Below are 24,292 nucleotides of genomic sequence, written 5' to 3'. Positions count from 1 at the left end.
GTGAGATTCTGTCTCAAAAAAAAAAAAAAAGAAAAGAAAAATAAAAAGAGCCTATTTCCAAGCAAGGTCACATTCTGAGGGACAAGGGGGTCTGTAACTTATCTTTTTTTTAAATTATTATTATTATTCTTATTTTTTTGTAGAGACAGGGACTCGTGGTGTTGGCCAGGGTGGTCTCAAATTCCTGACCTCAAGCGATACTCCCTCCTTGGCCTCCCAAAGTGCGGAGATTATAGATGTGAGCCACCATGCCCTGCCTGCAACATATCTTTTTAGAGGATACAATTCAAGCCATAACATTAAGATCCGTCTTTATCTTTCCTTTTTTCCCTCCTCGGTCTCAGCCTTCAAGAAGGAAGGAAAGAAGAGGGCGGGCAGAGAACCTCTTCCCCGCTGGACCAGAGTAAGCTCCGCTGTGATGTTGAAGAAAATACATCTGAGTTCTGAGCTAGATGGACAGATTTTAAACCTTTGAACCTTAGAATCTGGCAGAAATCCTAGCAGCAATGCATTTGGGGGCAAACTGTTAACATTCCCCTGCAGATGACTGATGGAAAAAAGGGGCTGAGAGTGGTGGCTGACCACCAGATGTAGATGGCTGGTGGACAGCCATCTAGAAGCCAAGGAGAGAGGCCCCAGGATTATCCTAGCATTTTGGGAGGCCAAGGTGTGATGATTGCTTCAGCCAGGAGGTTAAGGCTGCAGTGAGCTATGATTGCACCACTGCACTCCAGCCTGGGTGATCGAGCAAGACCCTGTCTCAAAAAAAAAAAAAAAAAAAAAAAGAAGAAGGAGAAGGAGAAGGAGGAGGAGGAGGAGGAGAAAATGAGTGAAATAAAAGGTTAATAACCAATAACCTCAGAATACCCATTTGAGGTTATTGGATTTTGATAGAGGAGGCAGTAGAAATGACATAATGCCACTTAATGAAAACTTTTCTCGAACTTTTTTTTGGAGGAAGGAATGAGACAGGCTCAGTTGAAGAGATACTTCCAGATTAGAGTTTCCAGATTTAGCACATAAAAATACAGGAGGCTCATTTAAATACGAATTTCAGATACATGAAGAATAATTTTTAGGATAATCTGATCCTATGCAATATTTGGAACATATTTATGCTAAAAACTTATCCATCGTTAATCTGAAATTCTGATTTAACTGGGTGTCCTGTATTTTATCTGGCAACCCTTCTTCTAGTAAGTCATGGAATTAACCCAGCCTGGAAGATGATGTGATGGCCAGGCACAGTGGCTCACGCCTGGAATCCCAGCAGCTTGGGAGGCTGAGGTGGGAGGATCACTTGAGCCTGGGAGTTTGAAAGCAACCTGGGCAGTATAGGGAGACCCTGTTTCCAATAATAATAATAATTATTATGATTATAAAATTAGCTGGATGATGCCGGGCATGGTGGCTCATGCCTGTAATCCCAGCACTTTGGGAGGCCAAGGCAGGTAGATCACCTGAGGTCAGGAGTTGGAGACCAGTCTGGGCAACATGGTAAAACCCTGTCTTTACAAAAAATACAAAAATTAGCTAGGCATGGTGGTGCGTGCCTGAATCCCAGCTACTCAGGAGGCTGAGGCAAGAGAATCACTTGAACCCAGGAGGCCAAGATTGCAGTGAGCTGAGATCGTACCACTGCACTCTAGCCTGGGTGACAGAGGGAGACTCCATTTCAAAAAAAAAAAAAGAATCTAATACCTGATGATCTGTCACTGTCTACCATCACCCCCAGCTGGGACAGTCTAGTTTCAGGAAAACAAGGGGAGGGCTTTCCCTGATTCTATATTATGTGAGCTGTATAATTAGTTCATTATATATTACAGTGTAACACTAATAGAAATAGTGAACAATAAATGTAATGTGCTTGAATCATCCTGAAACCATTCCACACATCTGTGATAAAATTATCTTACACAAAACTGGTCCTGGGTGACAAAAAGCTTGCAGATTGCTACATTATAGCATACAAGTAGCCATAGACAACTTACAAACAAATGGGTGTGGCTGTGTGCCAATAAAAATTTATCCACATAATTTCATTTACAAACAACACACGGAGGCTGGGCACGGTGGCTCACGCCTGTAATCCCAGCACTTTGGGTGGCAGAGGCCAGTGGATCACCTGAGGTCAGGAGTTCAAGACCAGCCTGACCAATATGGTGAAACCCTGTCTCTACTAAAAATACAAAAATCAGCCAGGCGTGGTGGTGGGTGCCTGTAGTCCCAGCTACTCAGGAGGCTGAGGCAGGAGAATCGTTTGGATCCAGGAGGCAGACGTTGCAGTGAGCTGAGATCACTCCACTGCACTCCAGCCTGGGCGACAGAGCAAGACTCTGTCTCTAAATAAATAAATAAATAAATAAAAATAAAAGCCCAAACAATACACTGGTTGTAGTTGCCAATGCCTGGCCTAGATTCTACAATTAACATTTTGTTCTGTTTGCTCAATCACATAGCTGTTAATATATCCATACTTTCATCTCGTCATCACTCCATCTTATTTTTTAATTTAATTTTACTTTTTGAGACGGAGTCTCACACTGTTGCCCAGGCTGGAGTGCAGTGGCATGATCTTGGCTCACTGCAAGCTCCACCTCCCTAGTTCATGCCATTCTCCTGCCTCAGCCTCCCGAGTAGCTGGGACTACAGGCATCCGCCACCATGCCCGGCTAATTTTGTTGTGTTTTTAGTAGAGACGAGGTTTCACCGTGTTAGCCAGGTTGGTCACAATCTCCTGACCTCGTGATCTACCCACCTTGGCCTCCCAAAGTGTTGGGATTACAGGCATGAGCCACTGCACCTGGCCCACTCCATCTTATTTTTTTGCTGCATTTCAAAGTGAATTGCAAACATCACACACTTCTAATTTTCTTTCTTTTTTTTTTTTTTTTTTTTTGAGATGGAGTCTCACACTGTCGCCCAGGCTGGAGTGCAGTGGCACGATCTTGGCTCACTGCAGACTCTGCCTCCCGAGTTCAAGCGGTTCTCCTGCCTCACCCTCCCAAGTAGCTGGAACTACAGGTGCGTGCCACCATACCTGGCTAATTTTTTGTATTTTTAGTAGAGACAGGGTTTCACCGTGTTAGCCAGGATGGTCTTGATCTCCTGACCTCGTGATCTGCCCACCTCAGCCTCCCAAAGTGCTGGGATTACAGGCATGAGCCACCGCGCCCAGGCCACCCTTCTAATTTTTAAGTTGATTGTTGGTTAGGCATGGCGGCTCAGGCCTGTAATCCCAGCACTTTGGGAGGCTGAAGTGGGTGGATCACTTGAGCCCAGGAGTTCGAGACTTGCCTGGGCAACATGGTGGAACCCCAACCCTACTTCACAAAAATACAAAAATTAGCCAGGAATGGTGGCACACTCTTGTAGTTTCAGCTACTTGGGAGGCCAAACAGGAGGATGGCTTGAGCCCAGGAGGTGGAGGCTGCATAAGCTATGATCGTACCACTGACTCCAACCTGTTCAAAAGAGCAAGACCCTATCTCAAAAATAAAATAAAAGGGCTGGGCACGGTGGCTCACGCCTGTAATCCCAGCACTTTGGGAGGCCGAGGTGGGCGGATCATGAGGTCAGGAGATCAAGACCATCCTGGCTAACGTGGTGAAACCCCATCTCTACTAAAAATACAAAAAATTAGCCGGGTGTGGTGGTGGGCACCTGTAGTCCCAGATACTTGGAAGGCTGAGGCAGGAGAATGGCGTGAACCTGGGAGGCGGAGGTTGCAGTGAGCCGAGATCGCGCCACTGCACTCCAGCCTGGATGACAGAACGAGACTCCATCTCAAAAAAATAAACAAATAAATAAACAAAATAAAATAAAATAAATTGATCGTTGTGAAATATATCTTCACAAGAGGATATATAACATACATATATGGTTTAAAGAAAAAAACAAAATAATCCAACAATTGTGCCCCCTGGTATTTACCTAGATGAATTGAAAACTTACACCCACACAGGCCAGGTGCGGTGGCTCACGCTTGTAATCCCAGCACTTTAGGAGGCTGAGGCAGGCGGATCACTTGAGGTCAGGAGTTCAGGACCAGCCTGGCCAACATGGTGAAACCCTGTCTGTACTAAAAATACAATAAATTAGCCAGGTATGGTTGTGGGTGTCTGCAGTCCTAGCTACTAGGGAGGCTGAGGCAGGAGAATCCACTATTTACTTAATCTTTATTTAATAAATAAATAAATTTATTTATTTATTGAGATGGAGTTTTGCTCTTGTTGCCCAGGATGGAGTGCAATGGCGCGATCTTGGCTCACTGCACCCTCTGCCTCCTGGGTTCAAGTGCTTCTCATGCCTCAGCCTCCCGAGTAGCTGGGATTAAAGGTGCCCCCACCATGCCTGGCTAATATATTTATATATATATATTTTTTAGACGGAGTCTCGCTCTGTCGCCCAGGCTGGAGTGCAGTGGCGCAATCTTGGCTTACTGCAAGCTCCACCTCCCGGGTTCACGCCATTCTCCTGCCTCAGCCTCCCGTCGCTTGGCTAATATTTTGTATTTTTAGTAGAGACAGGGTTTCACTATGTTGACTAGGCTGGTCTCGAACTCCTGACATCAGGTGATCTACCCGTCTTGGGCTCCTGGGATTACAGGCGTGAGCCGCCATGCCTGGCCTACTTATCAAGTCTTTAACTCAGGGATGTTTGTGAATAGTTCCATGGTTTTGCTATTGCAGGCACGGCTGCTCTGAATAATCTTGTACCGGAATCCTGGGTCCATTTGTGGGAGTTTCTCAGGGGGACATAAATCCAGGAGGTGAGTTGCTGGTTGTAGGACATGTTCATTTTCACCTTTACTGAATGTGATGGAGGCAACCTGTTGTGGTTTAAAGATTCAGGCTCCCTTCCCACAGGGTAAAGTGGATACCAGGAAGTGGCTGCTGTGCTACAGATTACATTTCCCAGCAACCCTTTCATCTAGTGGAGGTCATGTGACTAGTTCTGACCAATAGGAGGTATACCAAAGCCATGTTGGGATTGAGAGCCACAAGTTGGGAGGATGCTCACATTTTGTTAGTGGAGGCCACATGTTGAGGTGGGGGCCACATGATGGGTACGGAGGCCACATGTTGAAAGTGGAGGCCACATATTGGGAGTGGAGGCCACATGTTGAGATGGAGGTCAGGTGTTGGGATGGAGGCCACATGCTGGGATGGAGGCATCATGAGAAGGAAGGAAGAGGCCTGGATTGCTAAATTCCCACTTGCCTGAGCCTTCTGGGACAGCTTCACCCTCCATACTCTTTGCTTATGTGAGATGTAAACTTTTAGGATACTGATATTTGTGGAATTGTCTTGTTCTAACAATTGAGCTACTGTACCCAGTAATGCTTTAGGTAATGTCAAATTATTTTCCAGAGTGGTTGGCCTCTTCATATTTCCACCACTCCCCCACTTCCTATCCTCACCAGTACTCGGAATCAGCAAGTTAAAGAAAAAAGTTTTGGCCGGGTGTGGTGACTCATGCCTGTAATCCCAGCACTTTGGGAGGCCGAGGTGGGTGGATCACCTGAACTCGGGAGTTCGAGACCAGCCTGACCAACATGGAGAAACCCTGTCTCTACTAAAGTTACAAAATTAGCCGGGCGCAGTGGCCGGTGCCTGTAATCCCAGCTATTCGGGAGGATGAGGCAGGAGAATCACTTGATCTCGGGAGGTGGAGGTTGCAGTGAGCCCAGATCGTGCCATTGCACTCCAGGCTGGGCAACAAAAGCGAAACTCTATCTCAAAACAAACAAACCCACAACTTTTTATCTTGAAACAGTTTGTTTTTATTTTATTTTGTTTTTATTTTTATTTTTTTTTGAGATGGAGTCTCGCTCTGTTGCCCAGGCTGGAGTGCTGTGGCACAATCTCGGCTCACTGCAAGCTCCACTTCCTGGATTCACGCCATTCTCCTGCCTCAGCCTCCCGAGTAGCTGGGACTATAGGCGCCCGCCACCATGCCTGGCTAATTTTTTGTATTTTTAGTAGAGACGGAGTTTCACCATGTTAGCCAGGATGGTCTCCATCTTCTGACCTCATGATCCGCCCGCCTCAGCCTCCCAAAGTACTGGGATTACAGGCGTGAGCCACTGTGCCTGGCCTGAAATAGTTTGTTTTTAAAATTGACTATTATTATTTTTTTTTAGAGACACAGTCTGCCTATGTTGCCCAGGCTGGTCTCAAACTCAAACAGAAATTGCAGTGAGCCAAGATCAAGCCACTGCACTCCAGCCTGGGCGACAGAGTGAAACTCCATCTCAAAAAAAAAAAAAAAAAAAAAAAAAAGAACTAAGATACTCTGTTACACAACCAGAATTCATTTATCTACTTCAGAAAATAAATACAGACACAATACTATTATCTACTTTATATTCCATGTTCAAATTTCACCAATTACCCAATAATGTCCTTTGTGACTTTGGGCATTGTCAGACTAAAATTTTCCCAATCTGTACGGTAACCATTATCGACTTAAACATTGTCTTTAAACAAGTTCACTTTCCAAAACATTAATGCATACATTTACTTCAAAAGGAAATTTTATATTGCTCCACTACATGGAAAGCTACTAAATAAATAGAAAGCAAGTATTAAAACCAACACTGCTAGGCACGGAGGCTCACGCCTGTAATCCTAGCACTTTGGGAGGCCAAGGCGGGCGGATTATGAGGTCAGGAGTTCGAGACCAGCCTGGCCAACATGGTGGAACCCCAGTCTCTACTAAAAATAAAAAAAATTAGCTGGGCGTGGTGGCGGGTGCCTGTAATCCCAGCTATTTGGGAGGCTGGGGTAGGAGAGTTGCTTGAACCCAGGAGTAAGAGGTTGTGGTGAGTGGAGGCCACACCATTGTACTTCAGCCTAGGTGACAGAGCAAGACTCCATCACAAAAACAAAAACAAAAACAAAAGAAAACAAAACAAAAGAAAACAAAAAAAGCCCAATGCTAAGATGGGTATAGTTCCTTTTTTCTTTTTCTTTTTCTTTCTTTTTTTTTTTTTTTTTTTTGAGACAAGGTCTTGCTCTGTGGCCCAGGTTGGAGTGCAGTGGTGCACACGTAGCTCACTGCAACTTCGACCTTCTAGGCTCAAGCAATCTTCCCATCTCAGCATCCTGAGAAGTTAAGACCACACATGTGTACTCCCACTGGCTAACTTTTTAATGTTTTGTAGAAACAGGGTCCTCTATGTTGCCTAGACTGGTTTTTTGTTGTTGTTGTTGTTGTTTGAGGTGGAGTCTTGCTCTGTTGCCCAGGCTGGATTCCAGTGGCGAAATCTTGGCTCACTGCAACCTCCACCTCCTGGGTTCAAGTGATTCTCCTGCCACAAGAATTGCTTGAACCCTGGAGGTGAAGGTTGCAGTGAGCCGAGATCGCGCCAGTGCACTCCAGCCTGGGCAACAGAGCAAGACTCTGTCTCAAAAGAGAAAACGAAAGTCAGAGAGAGACTGGAAGAGGCTGCACTGTGGCTGTGAAGGTGAAGGACAGGACCCTGAGTTGAGGGACATGGGTGGCCTCTAGACACTGGACAGGGCAGGAAACGAGGTCTCTCCTGGAGCCTCCACAAGGAACACAGCTGCAATGACACCTTTAGCCTGTAAGACTCATTTCAGAGTCCTGACCTGTAGAAAGGTAAGATGATAAGTGTGTGTTGTTCTAAGCCATTACATTGGTGGCATTTGTTACAATAACCGCTGAGAGCTCACACGCCTCTGTTTGTCACCCTCTCTCTAGCTCCTCCTCTCCCCGTAGCAGGGGAAGAGCTCTCCCCGGGCTCCCACTCACCTGCCGGGCTGCTCTGTCCTCCCCAGTCAGCACCATGATTGCCCAAGTTCGCCAGTCTGGGCTGGGCGTGGGCGCCAGTCACTACCTTACTGCCGGCTATTAAACCCTCGCCAAGATTCAGGATCTCAGCAGCTGGGTCCTGTTCCAGCTATGAGCAGAAAGGGGCCTCAGAGACCATCTGCTCCACCCACACACAGAGCAGAGCCTGTTTCAAAATTACTCCATGGGGAAGGAGTCAGGGTCGCTACTGGGGAGCTTGGGTGGCAGTGGTGGTGTCTGTTTGCCCCCCTGGTCCAACTGGGAAGGGGATTTAGGGGCTAGGGCTGTAGCTAAACGGTGTATGTTTGTGGAGGGGTGCTATACAGAATCAGGTCAAGCTTTAGTTCTGTTTTTCTCCTTCCTTCCTGCCTGCCTGCCTGCCTGCCTTCCTGCCTTCCTTCCTTCTTTCTTTCTTTCAAGACAGAGTCTTGCTCTGTCCCCCAGGCTGGAGTGTAGTGGGGCGATCTTGGCTGACTACAACCTCCACCTCCCGGGTTCAAGTGATTCTCTTACCTCAGCCTCCCAAGTAGCTGGGACTACAGGCACGCACCACCACGCCCAGCTAATTTTATTTTTTTATTTTTAGTGGAGATGGGATCTCACATGTTGACCAGGCTGGTTTTGAACTCCTGACCTCAAGTGATCCACCTGCCTCGGTCTCCCAAAATGCTGGGATTACAGGTGTTAGCCACCATGTCCAGCCCCAAATCCCTCTTCTAAAAACATAAATCAGGCCGGGCACAGTGGCTCACACCTGTAATCCCAGCACTTTAGGAGGACGAGGCGGGTGGATCATGAGGTCAGGAGATGGAGACCATCCTGGCTAACACGGTGAAACCCCGTCTCTACTAAAAAATACAAAAAAAATTAGCTGGGCATGGTGGTGGGCACCTGTAGTCCCAGCTACTCGGGAGACTGAGGCAGGAGAATGGCGTGAACCCGGGAGGTGGAGCTTGCAGTGAGCCAAGATCATGCCACTGCACTCCAGCCTGGGCGACAGAGCGAGACTCTGTCTCAAAAAAACAAAAACAAAAACAAAAAAAAACCCTAAATCAATACTTCGTAAAATTGTGGTAGAAGATACATAACAGGAAACTGATCATTTTAATCATCAAGTGCACAGTTCAGCGGCATTAGGCACATTCACATGTCTATGCAGCCGTCACCACCATCCCCTCCAGAACTTTCTCATCTTCCCAAACTGAAACTCTGTCCCCAAGAAACACTCACTCCCTATCCCCCTCCCCAGCCCCTCGTACCCCCCGTTCTACTTCCTGTCTCTGTGACTCTGAGGACTTTGGGGCCCTCCTAGGAGTGGGATCACACAGGATTTGTCCTTTTGTGTCTGGCTTATTTCACCCAGCTTGATGTCCTCAAAGTCCATCCACGTTGTTGCCTGTATCAGAATTTCCTTCCCTTTTCAGGGCTGAATAATATTCCATGGTATGGATGAACCACACACATTGTGTTTATCCATTCATGTATTAATTAAAAATCTAAATCAATCCCTTTTAAAAAAAAGATTTTTAGGCTAGGTGCGGTGGCTCACGCCTATAATCCCAGCACTTTGGGAGGCCGAGGCAGGCGGATCACCTGAGGTCAGGAGTTGCAGACCAGCCCGGCTAACATGCTGAAACCCCATCTCTACTAAAAATATAAAAATTAGCTGGACGTGGTGGTGGGCGCCTGTAATCCCAGCTATTGGGAGGCTGAAGCAGGAGAATCATTTGAACCCGGGAGGTGGAGGTTGCAGTGAGCTGAGATTGCACCATTGCACTCTAGCCTGGATGACAGGGAGAGACTCGGTCTTAAAAAAAAAAAAAAAAAAAAAAAAAAAAGATTTTTAGGCCAGGTGCGGTGGCTCACACATGTAATCCTAGTACTTTGGGAGGCTGAGGTGGAAGGATCGCTTGAGCTCAGGAATTAGAAACCAGCCTGGGAGACATAGTGAGAACCTGTCTCTACAGAAAATAGAAAAAATTTGCCTGGCCTGTAGTCCCAGCTACTTGGGATGCTAAGGTGTGAGGATCACTTGAGCCCAGGAGGTTGAGGCTGCGGTGGCCTGTGATTGCACCACTGTACTCAAGACTGGCAACAGAGTGAGACCCTCTATCAAAAACATTTTTAAAAAATTGGAATAATTATAAACTTGCAGGAACCTGCAATAATAGTATAGAACAATCCCAGTAACCTTCACCCAGTTTCTCCCAGTGGTACCTCTTTTATAACTATACATTTTCACAACCAGAAAGGTGATAGAAATATGACCTATAGACCATATTCAGATTTCAACAGCTTTTCCCATGCGTTCATATGTTAGACAATTTTCATTTTCTCAGAAAAATGGGAGCAAATCTATGCAGTAGTATCACATGTATAGATCTGTGCAAACACAACCACAATTGTAAAGTTTAAATTTATTTTGGCCAGGGCACGGTAGCTCATACCTGTAATCCCAGCAACGCGGGAGGCTAAGGTGAGAAGATTGCTTGAGCCCAGGAGATTGACACTGCTGAGAGCTGGGACTGCACCACTGCACTCCAGCCTAGGCAACGGAGCAAGACTCCATCTCTTAAAAAAATATTTATTTATTTTATTATTTTATTTTTATTTTATTTAATTAATTTATTTTTTCTGAGACAGGGTTTCGCTCTTTTTTTCCAGGTTGGAGTGCAACAGTGGGATTAGAGGCATGAGCCACTGTGCTGGGCTGAAATATCATTATTTTAAAAAGAAAACTTTGGGTCTGGGCACAGTGGCCCATGCCTGTAATCCCAGCACTTTGGGAAGCCGAGACAGGTGGATCACCAGAAATCAGGAGTTCGAAACTAGCCTGGCCAACATGGTGAAACCTGGTCTCTACTAAAAATACAAAAATTAGCCAGGCATGCTGGGGGGTGCCTGTAAATCCAGCTACTTGGGAGGCTGAGGCAGGGGAATCGCTTGAACCCGGGAGGCAGAGGTTGCAGTGAGCTGAGGTCATGACATTGCACTCCAGCCTGGGTGACAAGTGACAAGAGTGAAACTCTGTCTCAAAAAAAAAAAAAAAAAGAAAAGGGATAACAATAGTTCCCGGTGCTTAGGTTTTTTTTTTTTTTTTTTTTTTTTTGAGACAGAGTCTTGCTCTGTCACCCAGGCTGGAGTGCAGTGGCGTGATTTCGGCTCGCTGCAAGCTCCATCTCCTGGGTTCATGCCATTCTCCTGCCTCAGCCTCCCGAGTAGCTGGGACTATGGGCACCCACCACCACGCCCAGCCATTTTTTTTGTATTTTTAGTAGATATGGGGTTTCACTGTGTTAGACAGGATGGTCTCGATCTCCTGAGCTCGTGATCCGCCCGTCTTGGCCTCCCAAAGCATTGGGATTACAGGCGTGGGCCACCGCGCCCGGGGTAGGATTGTTAAGAACATTAAATGAAGGCCGGGTGCAGTGGCTCACGCCTGTAATCCCAGCACTTTGGGAAGTTGAGATGGGTGGATCACAAGGTCAGGAGTTTGAGGCCAGCCTGGTCAATATGGTGAAACCCCGTCTCTACCAAAAATACAAAAATTAGCTGGGCATGGTGGCAGGTGCCTGTAGTCCCAGTTGCTCAGGAGGCTGAGGCAGGAGAATTGCTTGAACTCAGGAGGTAGAGGTTACAGTGAGCCAAGATCATGCCACTGCACTCCAGCCTGGGAGACAGAGTGAGGCTCCATCTTAAAAAAAAAAAAAAAAAAAAAGAACGTTAAATGAGATAATACTGAACATCAAGCACTTAAAAAAAGAAAAATAATATACTATATAATATTAATTATTATATTACATTATTATATTAATCATATTAAAAATAATATACTAAAATAATATTTAAAATATTATATAACAATTTTTTTTTTTTTTGAGACGGAGTCTCACTGTGTCACCCAGGCTGGAGTGCAGTGGCGTGATCTCGGCTCACTGCAAGCTCTGCCTCCTGGGTTCACGCCATTCTCCCGCCTCAGCCTCTCCGAGTAGCTGGGACTACAGGCGCCCGCCACCACGCCCAGCTAATTTTTTTGTATTTTTAGTAGAGACAGGGTTTCACCGTGGTCGCGATCTCCTGACCTCGTGATCCACCCGCCTCGGCCTCCCAAAGTGCTGGGATTACAAGCATGAGCCACCGCACCCGGCCACAATATTTTTAATATAATAATTTTATATTTTAATATAATATTGCTATTATATAATAAATAATTATATAATATTATTATTGTTATGCACACTTGCTAACCACTTCCTAAGGCCAGGCTTTTTTATTCTAATAATAATAATTATTATTATTCCCACAAAGTTGACTTAAAGTTCAAGATCAGCTTCAGTAAGAAAACCCTGTAATCCCAGCACTTTGGGAGGCCAAGGCGGGCGGATCACAAGGTCAGGAGATCGAGACCATCCTGACTAACACGGTGAAACCCCATCTCTACTAAAAATACAAAAAAAAAAAAAAAATTAGCCGGGCGTGGTGGTGGGCGCCTATAGTCCCAGATACTCAGGAGGCTGAGGCAGGAGAATGGTGTGAACCCAGAAGGCAGAGCTTGCAGTGTGTGAACCCAGAAGGCAGAGCTTAAAATGAGCTGAGATCACGCCACTGCACTCCAGCCTGGGTGACACAGTGAGACTCCGTCTCAAAAAAAAAAAAAAGAAAACCCGTTACCATCTATCAAGTGCCTACTTTAGCATAGGCAGTGGGCTAAGCCTTTGTACATGCTTTATCTCTGTCTTCCTTTGTTACAGTTGGCTCTGTCACCATCCTCTCCGTATGACAGGTGAGCAAACAGAGGATCAGAGAGGTAAATTCACTCGCCCAAGGTCACACAGCTTAAAGTACAGGAACTCAGGCCAGGTGAGGTGGCTCATACGTATAATCCCAGCACTTTGGGAGGCCAAGGTGGGCAGATCACCTGAGGTCAGGAGTTCGAGACCAGCTTGACCAACATGGTGAAATCCTATCTCTACTAAAATACAAAAAAAATTAGCTGGGCATGGTGGCAGGTGCCCGTCATCCCAGCTACTTGGGAGGCTGAGGTAGGAGAATCGCTTGAACCCAGGAGGTGGAGGTTGCAGTGAGCTGACATTGCCCCACTACACTCCAGCCCAGGTGACAGAGCCAGACTCCATCTCAATTAAAAAAAAAAAAAAAAAAGCTGGGCACGGTGGCTCATGCCTGTAATCCCAGCACTTTGGGAGGCTGAGGCAGGTGGATCATGAGGTCAGGAGATTGAGACCATCTTGGCTAACATGGTGAAACCCCGTCTCTACTAAAAATACAAAAAATTAGCTGGGCGTGGTGGCGGGCGCCTGTAGTCCCAGCTACTCGGGAGGCTGAGGCGGGAGAATGGCGTGAATCCGGGAGGTGGAGCTTGCAGTGAGCCGAGATCACACCACTGCACTCCAGCCTGGGTGACACAGTGAGACTTCGTCTCAAAAAAAAAAAAAAAAAAAAAAAAAATTAGCTAGGCATGGTGGCAGCATGTGCCTGTGGTCCTGGCTACTTCAGAGGCTGAGGCAGGGATATTGCTTGAGCCCGGGAGTTTGAGGCTGCGGTGAGCTATGGTGATGCCACTGTACCCCAGCCTGAACAACAGAGCAAGACCCTGACTCTAATAAATAAATAAATAAATAAATACATAAATACATAAATACATAAAAGATAAAAACAGTTCCTTCCCTCCACTGCCCCCACCCCAATTCCTATTCCTGGATAATCTGGATGGGAGGTCTCTTCCCTGCCTACTTCTGTCCCCTGCCCTGCCTGGACAGCGCCAACCCCACGGCTTATGCTCAGGGCTGCTGTCACTGCACAGCCAGGCTGTCCTGGTGCAACTGGGGAGCGGCCCAGCAGGTTTTTCCTCTCAGTCTGCCTGCCGCGGGGCACCGGGCTGTCCTCTCCCCGCCTCATCAGGGCCCGGCCTTCCGAAGCTCGCCTTCTCCTCTCTGCCAGGCGCAGCCAGCTGGTGGTGGCCACTGAGACAAGATGCCTAGCATCTTCGCCTATCAGAGCTCCGAGGTGGACTGGTGTGAGAGCAACTTCCAGTACTCGGAGCTGGTGGCCGAGTTCTACAACACGGTGAGTGCGCGGGTGTGTGAAGGAGTCTCTCCAGATGCCGGTTCGAATCCTGGTTCCTCCCCATACATCCTTACTGGGGAATCTTGCTGGAGTGGTTCACCGGTCTCAGCCCTAGTTTTCTCATCTATTAGCCAAAGAGTGCCAGCTTTCATTCATTTACTTGTCTTTACTTGATGCCAGGCTCTGTGGTAGGTTTTGGAGACACATCGGTGGCCAGGAAAAGAACCGGTCTCTGCCTTCCCTAAGCTAACGCTGATGTGACTGCAGGCATTTGCAACTGGGAGCAATGGTGCCTTCTTGGAGGGCACAGAGGCAGCTGTAGTAGGGGGAGGCAGAGGGTGCCTCTGAGCCAGAGGGGGTGGGCCAATCAGGAAAGGCTTCCTGGAAGAGGTGATTGTGTCTGTCATGTTTGCAGCTGTACCCTCTGACCAACTCGTCCCGGTGTGCCTGGGACTATCCTGGTTTCAGTATTTAAAAAGTTTCACCTCTTGGCTGGGCAAGGTGGCTCACGTCTGTAATCCTAGCACTTTGGAAGGCCAAGGTGGGTGGATTGCCTGAGCTCAGGAGTTCAAGATCACCCTGGGCAACGTGGTGAAAGCCTATCTCTACTAAAATAAAAAATTAGCCGGGTATGGTGTCAGGCATCTGTAGTCCAAGCTACTCAGGAGGCTAAGGCACGAGAATCGCTTGAACCCAGGAGGCGGAGGTTGCAGTGAGCTGAGATTGTGCCACTGCACTCCAGCCTGGGTGAAAAAGTGAGACTCTGTCTCAAAAAAAGAAAAAAAAAAGTCCCACCTCCTGGGAAACTCCTCAGTTCTGGACCTTCTGGGGTGGTCTTTTTCCCTGTTAAAACACCACATGGGAAGTGCTAAAAAAATCATGGATGTACCTAGCACCATGGCTCATGCCTGTAACCTCAGCAATTTGGAAGGCAGAGGCAGGAGGATCACTTGAGCCCAGGAGTTCCAGACCAGCGTAGGCAACATAGCAAGACCCTGTCTCTACAATAAGTTTTTAAAAATTAGCTGGGTGTGGTGGTGCGTGTTTGTAGTTCCAGCTACTTGGGAGGCTGAGGTGGGAGGATTTCTTGAACCCAAGAAATGGAGGATGCAGTGAGTTGAGGTCATACCATTGCACTCCAGCCTGGGTGACAGAGGGAGACCCTGTCTCAAAAAAAAAAAAAAAAGGCTGGGTGCGGAGGCTCACGCCTGTAATTGCAGCACTTTGGGAGGCCGAAGCGAGCGGATCACCTGAGGTCAGGAGTTTGAGACTGGCCTGGCCAACATGGTGAAACCCCATCTCTACTAAAAATACAAAAATTAGCCAGGTGTGGTGGCAGGCGCCTGTAATCCCAGCTACTTGGGAGGCTGAGGCAGGAGAATGGCTTGAACCCAGGAGGCAGAGGTTTCAGTGAGCCGAGATCATACCATTGCACTCCAGCCTGAGGGACAAGAGCGAGACTTCGTCTCAAAAGAAAAAAAAAAAAAAAAAGGAATGCACAAATGATCACGGCATTTAGCCAAAGCTTAAAGCCAAAGATCAGTGCAGCTATGCCATGCCCATACTGGGTGCTGGGAACACAGAGGTGTTTGCCTGGAGCCCTGGGAATGATGGGATCCAGGCATAGCACTTAGTTCTTTTGTTTTTTTTGAAATGGAGTCTTGTTCTGTCGCCCAGGCTGGAGTGTAATGGCACGATCTCGGCTCACTGCAACCTCCGCCTCCCGCGTTCAAGCCATCCTGCTGCCTCAGCTTCCCGAATAGTTGGGATAACAGGTGCCCACCACCACGCCCGGCTAATTTTTGTATTTTTAGTAGAGACAGGGTTTCGCCATGTTGGCCAGGCTGGTCTTGAACTCCCGACCTCAGATGATCCGCCCACCTCAGCCTCCCAAAGTGCTGGGATTACAGGCGTGAGCCATGGCCCCGGCCTCGTAGTGCTTAGTTCCCTGCCCTGCACATAGCCCTTGCTCGGTGAGCAAAAGAGGCTTGCTGGCCGGGCGCGGTGGCTCACACCTGTAATCCCAGCACTTTGGGAGGCCGAGAGGGGGCGGATCATGAGGTCAAGAGATCAAGACCATCCTGGCCAACATGGTGAAACGCCGTCTGTGCTAAAAATACAAAAAATTAGCCAGGCATGGTGCTGGGTGCCTGTGGTCCCAGCTACTCAAGAGGCTGAGGCAGGAGAATCACTTGAACCTGGGAGGTAGAGGTTGCAGTGAGCCAAGATTGCGTCGGTGCACTCCAGCCTGGTGACAGAGCGAGACCTCATCTCAAAAAAAAAAAAAAAAGTGCTTGCTGTGTACCAGGCATGGCCCTAAACATTTTACATGAAACACCTCCTTTAATCTGCACAGTGACATTGGGAGTTAGATGCAATCTATATGATATAGACTTCATCCCATTTTCCAGGTGATGAAACAGGTGTTCAAGGAGTTTGAAGGCTGTGCCCAGGGTCACCCTGGTTATTAGAGCCAGGATTTAAACTTGGTGAGTCCAGGAGACTTTTCTGTGAGGAGGGTCAGAGGCTCAGATTCAGGATGCTCAGGTCGCTCTGACCCTGTTACCTTTGACCCCGGGGCTTCCCATACCTGGGAAGTGGGATTATGAGACTCCAGGATCCTCAGGGTCTCACTGATTCTTGCTCTTCCTTAGCCAGAGATATGGTTTCCGGTCCTCAGTAGTCCCACCTGTAACATGGGAGGGAGCTGAATGATTGGTCCTCAGAGGCTGAGATGATGGGTAAGGGCTCTAGAGCTCTTCTCTCTGGAATCCCCAGCAGCCACTGTGGTCCAGTGTTCTGTTTTCATCCTGCACCCAGATGAGAGCCCCTGCAGAAGGCACTGAGAGGCTGGGTGTGGTGACTCTCACCTTTAATCCTAGTACTTTGGAAGGTCGAGACAGGAGGATCACTTGAGGCCAGAAGTTCAAGACCAGCCTGAGCAACATAGCAAGACCCAGTCCTTACACAAAATTTAAAAACTAGCTGTGGGCTGGGCACCGCTGGCTCATGCCTGTAATCCCAGCATTTTGGGAGGCCTAGGCAGGTAGATCATTTGAGGTCAGGAATTTGAGACCAGCCTGGAAAACATGGTGAAACCCCATCTCTACTAAAAATACAAAAATTAGCTGGGCATGGTGGCGCATGCCTATAATCCCTGCTACTGGGGAGGCTGAGGCACGAGAATCACTTGAATCTGGGAGGTGGAGGTTGCAGTGAGCTGAGATCACGCCATTGCACTCCAGCCTGGGTGACAGAGCAAGACTCCATATCAAAAAATTAAAAATTAGCCAGACGCAGTGGCTCATGCCTGTAATCCCAGCACTTTGGGAGGCCGAGGCGGGCAGATCACGAGGTCAAGAGATCGAGACCATGCTGGCTAACACGGTGAAACCCCGTCTCTACTAAAAATACAAAAAATTAGCTGGGCATGGTGGCGGGCACCTGTGGTCCCAGCTACTCGGGAGGCTGAGGCAGGAGAATTGTGTGAACCCGGGAGGTGGAACTTGCAGTGAGCTGAGATCGCGCCACTGCACTCCAACCTGGGCAACAGAGCAAGACTCCATCTCAAAAAAAAATTAAAAATTAAAAAATTAAAAATAAAAATAAAAACTAGCTGGTAGGCTGAGGCAGGAAGATTGCTTGAGTCCAGGAGTTTGAAGCTGCAGTAACCTGTTACTGCACCACCGTATTCCAGCCTGGGCAGCAGAGTAATATCCTGTCTCTAAAAAATAAAATGCACCTGGAAAGGGCTGATTCAGGTGTGTCCTGAGCCTGAGTATAGCTGTGTGTTCTTATCTCAGGCAAAATTGTCCCTCCACTGGATTCTCCTGTAGCCTGTCCCCAAATAAAATAAACTGAGCCACCTGTAGCTACCAGGTAAGGCTGCAGTTGTCAAGCTCCTCTGATCACGACACCTATTAGGAAAGAAATTTTACATCATCATCACCCTGTACCTGCCTTTCCAGATGTGTATCATACAGAAACAAAAGTTGCACAAAACGAGACTTACCCTTCCCTAGTACAAACACACCTGGAACTATTCTATTCTGTTCTGTTCTATTCTATTCTATTCTATTCTATTCTATTCTATTCTATTCTATTCTATTCTATTCTATTCTATTATTATCAAAAAGCCTCTCTCCAAACAGGTCAGGGGATGAGGAATAGAATCAGAATTATGTGAGAAAGGGCTTCCCCAAGACCTTCTCCTCCAAAACACTTCTGAGTATCCCAAACCCATAGCTAATAAATCATACAGTTCAAAAGGGTGGAGTGGTTGGCAAATTTTTTCTTTTCGTGTTTATTTTATTTTATTTTATTTTTATTTTACTTTTTTTTAGAGACACAGTCTCACTCTGTTGCCCAGCCTGGAATGCAGTGGTGCCATCATAGCTCACTGCAGCCTTGACCTCCTGGGCTTAAGTGATCCTCCTGCCTCAGCCTTCAAAGTAGCTGGGACCACAGGTGCATGCCACCAAACACAGCTAATTTTTAAATTTTTATACAGATGGGTGCTGGGCACAGTGGCTCACACATGTAATCCCAGCACTTTGCAAGGCCGAGGTGGGCCAATCACTTGAGCTCAGGAGCTCAAGACCAGCCTGGACAACACAATGAAACCCCATCTCTATCAAAATTACAAAAAAAAAAAAAATTAGCAGGGCATGGTGGCACGCATCCATAGTTCCAGCTACTTGGAAGACTGAGGCAGGGTAATTGCTTGAACTTGGGAGGTGGAGGTCACAGTGAGTGGAGATGGTGCCACCGCACTCCAGCCTGTGCAACAGAGTGAGACCCTGTCTAAAAAAAACACTGTTTTGTATAGAGATGGGGTCTTGCTATGCTGCCTAGGCTGGGCTCAAGTAATCCTTGTGCCTTCACTTCCCAAAGTGATAGGATTACAGACATGAGCCACTGCACCCAATGCCAACCTTTTCTGTACAGGGCTAGCTAGTAAATATTTTTGGCTTTTTTTTTTTTTTTCAGACGGAGTCTCACTCTGTTGCCCAGGCTGGAGTGCAGTGGCGCAATCTCGATCTTGGCTCACTGCAACCTCCGCCTCCCCGGTTCAAGCAATTTTCCTGTCTCAGCCTCCCGAGTAGCTGGGACTACAGGCATCTGCCACCATGCCCGGCTAATTTTTGTATTTTTAGTAGAGATGGGGTTTCACCTTGTTGCTCAGGCTGGTCTTGAACTCCTGACCTCAGGTGATCCACCCTCCTTGGCCTCCCAAAATGCTGGGATTACAGCCATGAGCCACCAGGCCCGGCCAAAATTTTTGGTTTTCTGGGCCATCCAGACTCTGTCTCAACTACACAACTGTGCCACTGTAGGTGAAAACCAGCCATAGATAATATCTAAATAAATGGGTGTGGCTGTATGCCAATAGTTTTTTTTTTTTGAGATGGAGTCTCGCTCTGTTGCCCAGGCTGGAGTGCAGTGGTGCAATCTTGGCTCACCACAACCTCCGCCTCCCAGGTTCAAGCGATTCTCCTGCCTCAACTTCCTGAGTAACTGGGATTACAGATGAGCACCACCATGCCCGGCTATTTTTTGTATTTTTAGTAGAGACGGGGTTTCACCATGTTGGCCAGGCTGGTCTCAAACTCCTGACCTCGTGATCCACCCACCTGGGCCTCCCAAAGTGCTGGGATTACAGGCACGAGCCACCACGCCCGGCCTATTTTTTTTTTTGATTGACACTGAAATGTGCATTTCATATAATTTTCACATGTCACAAAATAATCTTTTAATTTTTCAATCATTTGAAAATGTAAATATGATTCTTAGCTTGTGGGACACATGATACAAGGCAGTGGGCTGAACTTCGCCCACAGGACAAAGAGTGTTTATGTATTTTATTTTATTTTATTTTTTTTATTTCTTATTTATTTATTTATTTCAAGAAGGAGTCTGGTTCTGTGGCCCAGGCTGGAGTGCAGTGGCGTGATCTCGGCTCACTGCAAGCTCCGCCTCCTGGGTTCACACCATTCTCCTGCCTCAGCCTCCCGACTAGCTGGGACCACAGACGCCCGCCACCACGCCTGGCTAATTTTTTGTGTTTTTAGTAGAGACGGGGTTTCACCGTGTTAGCCAGGATGGTCTCGATCTCCTGACCTCGTGATCCGCCCGCCTCGGCCTCTCAAAGTGCTGGGATTACAGGCGTGAGCCACTGTGCCTGGTTTGTTTGTTTTTTTTTTTTTGAGACAAAGTCTCTCTCTGTCACCCAGGCTGGAGTGCAGTGGTGCAATCTCGGCTCACTGCACTCCAGCGATTCCAGGTTCAAGCGATTCTCCTGCTTCAGCCTCCCGAGCAGCTGGGATTATAGGTGTGCACCACTACTCCCAGCTAATTTTTGTATTTTTTTGCAGAGACAGGGTTTCACCGGTTCATCCAGGTTGCTCTCAAACTCCTGACCTCAGCTGATCTGCCTGCCTCCATCTCTCAAAGTGCTGGCATTGTAGGCATGAGCCACTGCGCCCGGCCTGCTTTCTTGCTGCTCTGTTTTTGAGGATGCAGAGCCCAGCCACTCATGGTCAGAGTTACAGAAGCAGGAAACACCCAAGCACTCACCCCAGGTGTTTGGAGACTTCATAGAAAAGGACATGTAGGAGGTGGGTTTTGAAAGATGAATAGGAGTTTGCCAAGTGGGGTAGGAGTTTGGGGAAGGATAGCAGGAGAGCGGGGAAAGATGTGCTCAGTTCTGGAAGTCAAAGAGGAGCTGGTCAGACTGAGAAAGGAGAAAGTGTGTTCCTGTAGCTACAATGTGGGGAGAGATGAAGACGTAACGGTTTGCATGCTTGGTTAGAATGTTGGAAATGTATCCTGTGTTCACTGATGGACTCATTCATTTATTCAACCAAAATGCTATAAACCCACCACTGCTGGATGATCCTGGGATTCCAGGGAGGAGGCTCAGTGTCCCCAGGTTGTAAGAGACCCAGAATTAGAAACAGATTTCTTCAGCCCCATGGTTAGCTTGAGGCGGAGAGAGGAAGGGGGTGCCAGAAGCGGGGTGTCAGAGGAATGGGGCATAAGGTCTCTGCTTGCTGAATGGGGAAAGAACATCAACAGTGCTCTGGGGGCAAGACCGGTGGCTCACACCTGTAACCCCAGCACTTTAGGAGGCCGAAACAGGAGAATCACTTGAGCTCAGGAGTTTCAGACTAGCCTGGGCAGTATAGCGAGACCCCATCACTACAAAAAATAAAAAAAAAATAGGCTGGGTGTGGTGGCTCACACCTGTAATCCCAACACTTTGGGAGGCTAAGGTGGGTGAATCACGAGGTCAGGAGATTGAGACCATCCTGGCTAACATGGTGAAACCCCCTCTCTACTAAAAATACAAAAAATTAGCTGGGCCTGTGGTCCCAGCTACTCGGGAGGCTGAGGCAGGAGAATGGCGGGTGAACCCAGGAGGTGGAGCTTGCAGTGAGCCAAGATCACGCCACTGCACTCCAGCCTGGGCAACAGAGTGAGACTCCATCTCTAAAAAAAATAAAATAAAATAAAAAAATATATATATATAGCTGAGCATGGTAGTGCACACTTGTGGTCCCAGCTACTCTGGAGGCTGAGGCAGAAGAATCGCTTGAGCCCAGGAGTTCAAGGCTGCAGCGAGCTATGATCACACCACTGCACTCCAGCCTGAGTGTCAGAACCAGACTCTGCCTCAAAACAAAACAAAAACAAACCCAACAACAAAAAACAAACAATACCATGGAAACCAAGTCTAAGAAGAATGAGTAGATGTCCTCTAAGGCTTTGAATTTTGTTTGTTTGCTTTTTTGTTTGTTTGTTTGTTTTTGTTTAAAAATGGTTGGTGTATTCACGTCACACATAAACCCTCTCAAAGCCTCAGGAACCATAGCCAGGAGACTCACAGTTTTTCAAAGTAGAGCTGTGCTAGTAGAGGCGTGCTTCAGAGATCCAGAGGCTTAGGGCACCATCCTTGAGAGAGCCTTGAGATAACTGAACATCCTTAAAGATAATTTCTTTTCTGTGACATTTTACCTATTCCCTGTTTGTTTGTTTTAGCGACTGGGTCTTGCTCTGTTGCCCTGCCTGGAGTACAGCGGTGTGATCATAGCTCACTGCAGCCTTGAACTCCTGGGCTCCAGCGATCCTCCTGTCTCAGCCCCCAGAGTAGCTGGGATTACAGGCATGAGTCCCCACGCCCAGCTCAAGGGTTTGGAGGCAAAGGGAATAGCATATGTAAAGATCTTTGTCGTTGTTCTTGTTGTTTTGAGGCGGAGTCTGGCTGTGTCACCCAGGCTGTAGTGCAGTGGCACGATCTCAGCTCACTGCAACCTCTGCCTCCCAGGTTCAAGCAATTCTCCTGCCTCAGCCTCCTGAGTAGCTGGGATTACAGCACCTGCCACCATGGCTGGCTAATTTTTTCCTGAGTAGCTGGGATTACAGCACCTGCCACCATGGCTGGCTAATTTTTTCCATTTTTAATAGAGACAGGGTTTCACCGTGTTGGTCAGTCTGGTCTCGAACTCCTGACCTTGAATGATCCACCCACCTCAGCCTCCCAAAGTGCTGGAATACCAGGTGTGAGCCACTGCACCTGGCCAAGGTCTTGAGGTGGAACAGCACAGCCTGACAGGAAATAGTGAGCAGCTTGAAGTGGAGTCCGGGGGGAGTCTCCCCAGTCGATGAGGTAGAGACTGAAGGGTGAGAGAAAGGACTGGAAAGGTTTTCAGGGGCCAAATTGGGAATGTCAGGATGAGGACTGTGTGCTCTGTCCTGAGAGCCCTGGGGAGCCATGGGGTGGCTTTTGAACAGAGGAGAGTCATGATGTGGGATCAGCTGGGGCAACTGGTGGCATTTGGCAGATGGGCAGAGAGAGCCAGGAAGGGTCATCCAACAGGAACAGAGGTCAGCGGTGTGGGAGGGGCAGCTCGAGTAGGGAAGGGGAAGAGGTCCAGGTGTGGGCTCCCTCAGTTTGCTCCTGCTTGCATTGGCCTGGTGGCCTCCAGGTTCAGCCTTCTTTTGGGTTGATGACAACTTAGGAGAGTTTCTTTCTTTCCTTTCCTTTCCTTTCCTTTCCTTTCCTTTCCTTTCCTTTCCTTTCCTTTCCTTTCCTTTCCTTTCCTTTCTTTCCTTTCCTTCCTTCCTCCCTCCCTCCCTCCCTCCCTTCCTCCCTTCCTTTCTTCCTTCCTCCCTCCCTTTCCTTCCTTCCTTCCTTCCTTCCTTCCTTCCTTCCTTTCCTTTCCTTTCCTTTCCTTTCCTTCTTCTCTCTCTTTCTCTTTATTTTGTTTTCTTTTGAGATGGAGTTTCGCTCTTGTTGCCCAGGCTAAAGTGCAACAGTGCAATCTCTGCCTCCCAGGTTCAAGAGATTCTCCTGCCTCAGCCTCCCAAGTAGCTGGAATTACAGGCATGCACCACCACGCCTGGCTAATTTTGTATTTTTTTTTTTTTTTTAGTAGAGACAGGGTTTCTCCATGTTGGTCAGATTGGTCTTGAACTCCCAACCTCAGGTGATCCGCCCGCCTCGGCCTCCCAAAGTGCTGGGATTACAGTCGTGAGTCACCTCGCCTGGCAGAAGGTTTCAAATGGTGCAGGTGGAAGTTTCAAGGTCCCCCAGGTCCTGGAGGCAGTGAGTTATGATCACATCACTGCGCTCCAGCCTGGGCAACAGAGCGAGACCCTGTCTCTAAAAAAAAATTAAAAAGAGGCCAAGTGCGGTGGCTCATGCCTGTAATCCCAGCACTGTGGGAGGCCAAGGCAGGCAGATCACTTGAGGTCAGGAGTTCCAGACCAGCCTGGCCAACATGGTGAAACCCCATCTCTATAAAAAATACAAAAATAGCCAGGCGTGGTGGCGCACACCTGTAATCCCAGCTACTTAGGAGGCTAAGGCAGGAGAATCGCTTGAAGCCAGGAGGTGGAGATTGCAGTGAGCTGAGATCACACCACTGCACTCTAGCCTGGGTGACACAGCAAGACTTGGTCTCAAAAAATAAAAATAAAAAGAGAGAAATGAGATCAGAGTCGGGAGGGGGTGGAGGGGAGGTAGTCTGCAGTGCCACCATCTCCAACACTCTCCTCACCTCCTCTCCTGAGTCTCCTTGAGGCCGGCCTCTGCAGTGGGGTTCCAGTCCCAACTCTCCCCTGAATGCTGTGTGACCCTGGAGGAGACCTGCCCCTCTCTGAGCTACATGTAATGGCAGGTCTCATGAGCTCTAAATTACAAGTATGGATGTGAGATCCACTCATGCCTCCCTCTTCTGCTGTCCTTCTTATCAATATCCACAGCAAAAACAATTAATTACTGGACGCCTCTGGTGTGACAGGCCCTACCAAAAGCAAGATGGGAGGGCAGGAGAATGCTTCTCTGTATTAGTCCATTTTCACTCTGCTAATAAAGACTTACCTTTAT

At 47.8% G+C, this 24,292-nt stretch overlaps 1 protein-coding gene across 1 annotated transcript in view; it reads left to right on the top strand.

Annotated features, from left to right (window-relative positions):
* The first annotated feature begins 13,728 nt into the window (after positions 1–13,728).
* The window catches only part of ACER1 (alkaline ceramidase 1), a 29,381-nt gene continuing 18,817 nt past the window's right edge, over positions 13,729–24,292 (top strand). Inside the window, exon 1 of the mRNA XM_003281567.2 lies at positions 13,729–13,902. Within this exon, the coding sequence (XP_003281615.1) occupies positions 13,810–13,902 (93 nt within the window). The 5' untranslated portion in view covers positions 13,729–13,809. The remainder of the gene's footprint in view (positions 13,903–24,292) is intronic.

Source organism: Nomascus leucogenys, unplaced genomic scaffold (assembly GCF_006542625.1).
Source record: "Nomascus leucogenys isolate Asia unplaced genomic scaffold, Asia_NLE_v1 Super-Scaffold_241, whole genome shotgun sequence".
In the NCBI taxonomy this organism is placed as follows: Eukaryota; Metazoa; Chordata; class Mammalia; order Primates; family Hylobatidae; genus Nomascus; species Nomascus leucogenys.
The sequence above is the reverse complement of the archived record's forward strand: the minus strand, read 5'-3'. Positions and strand labels throughout refer to the sequence as shown.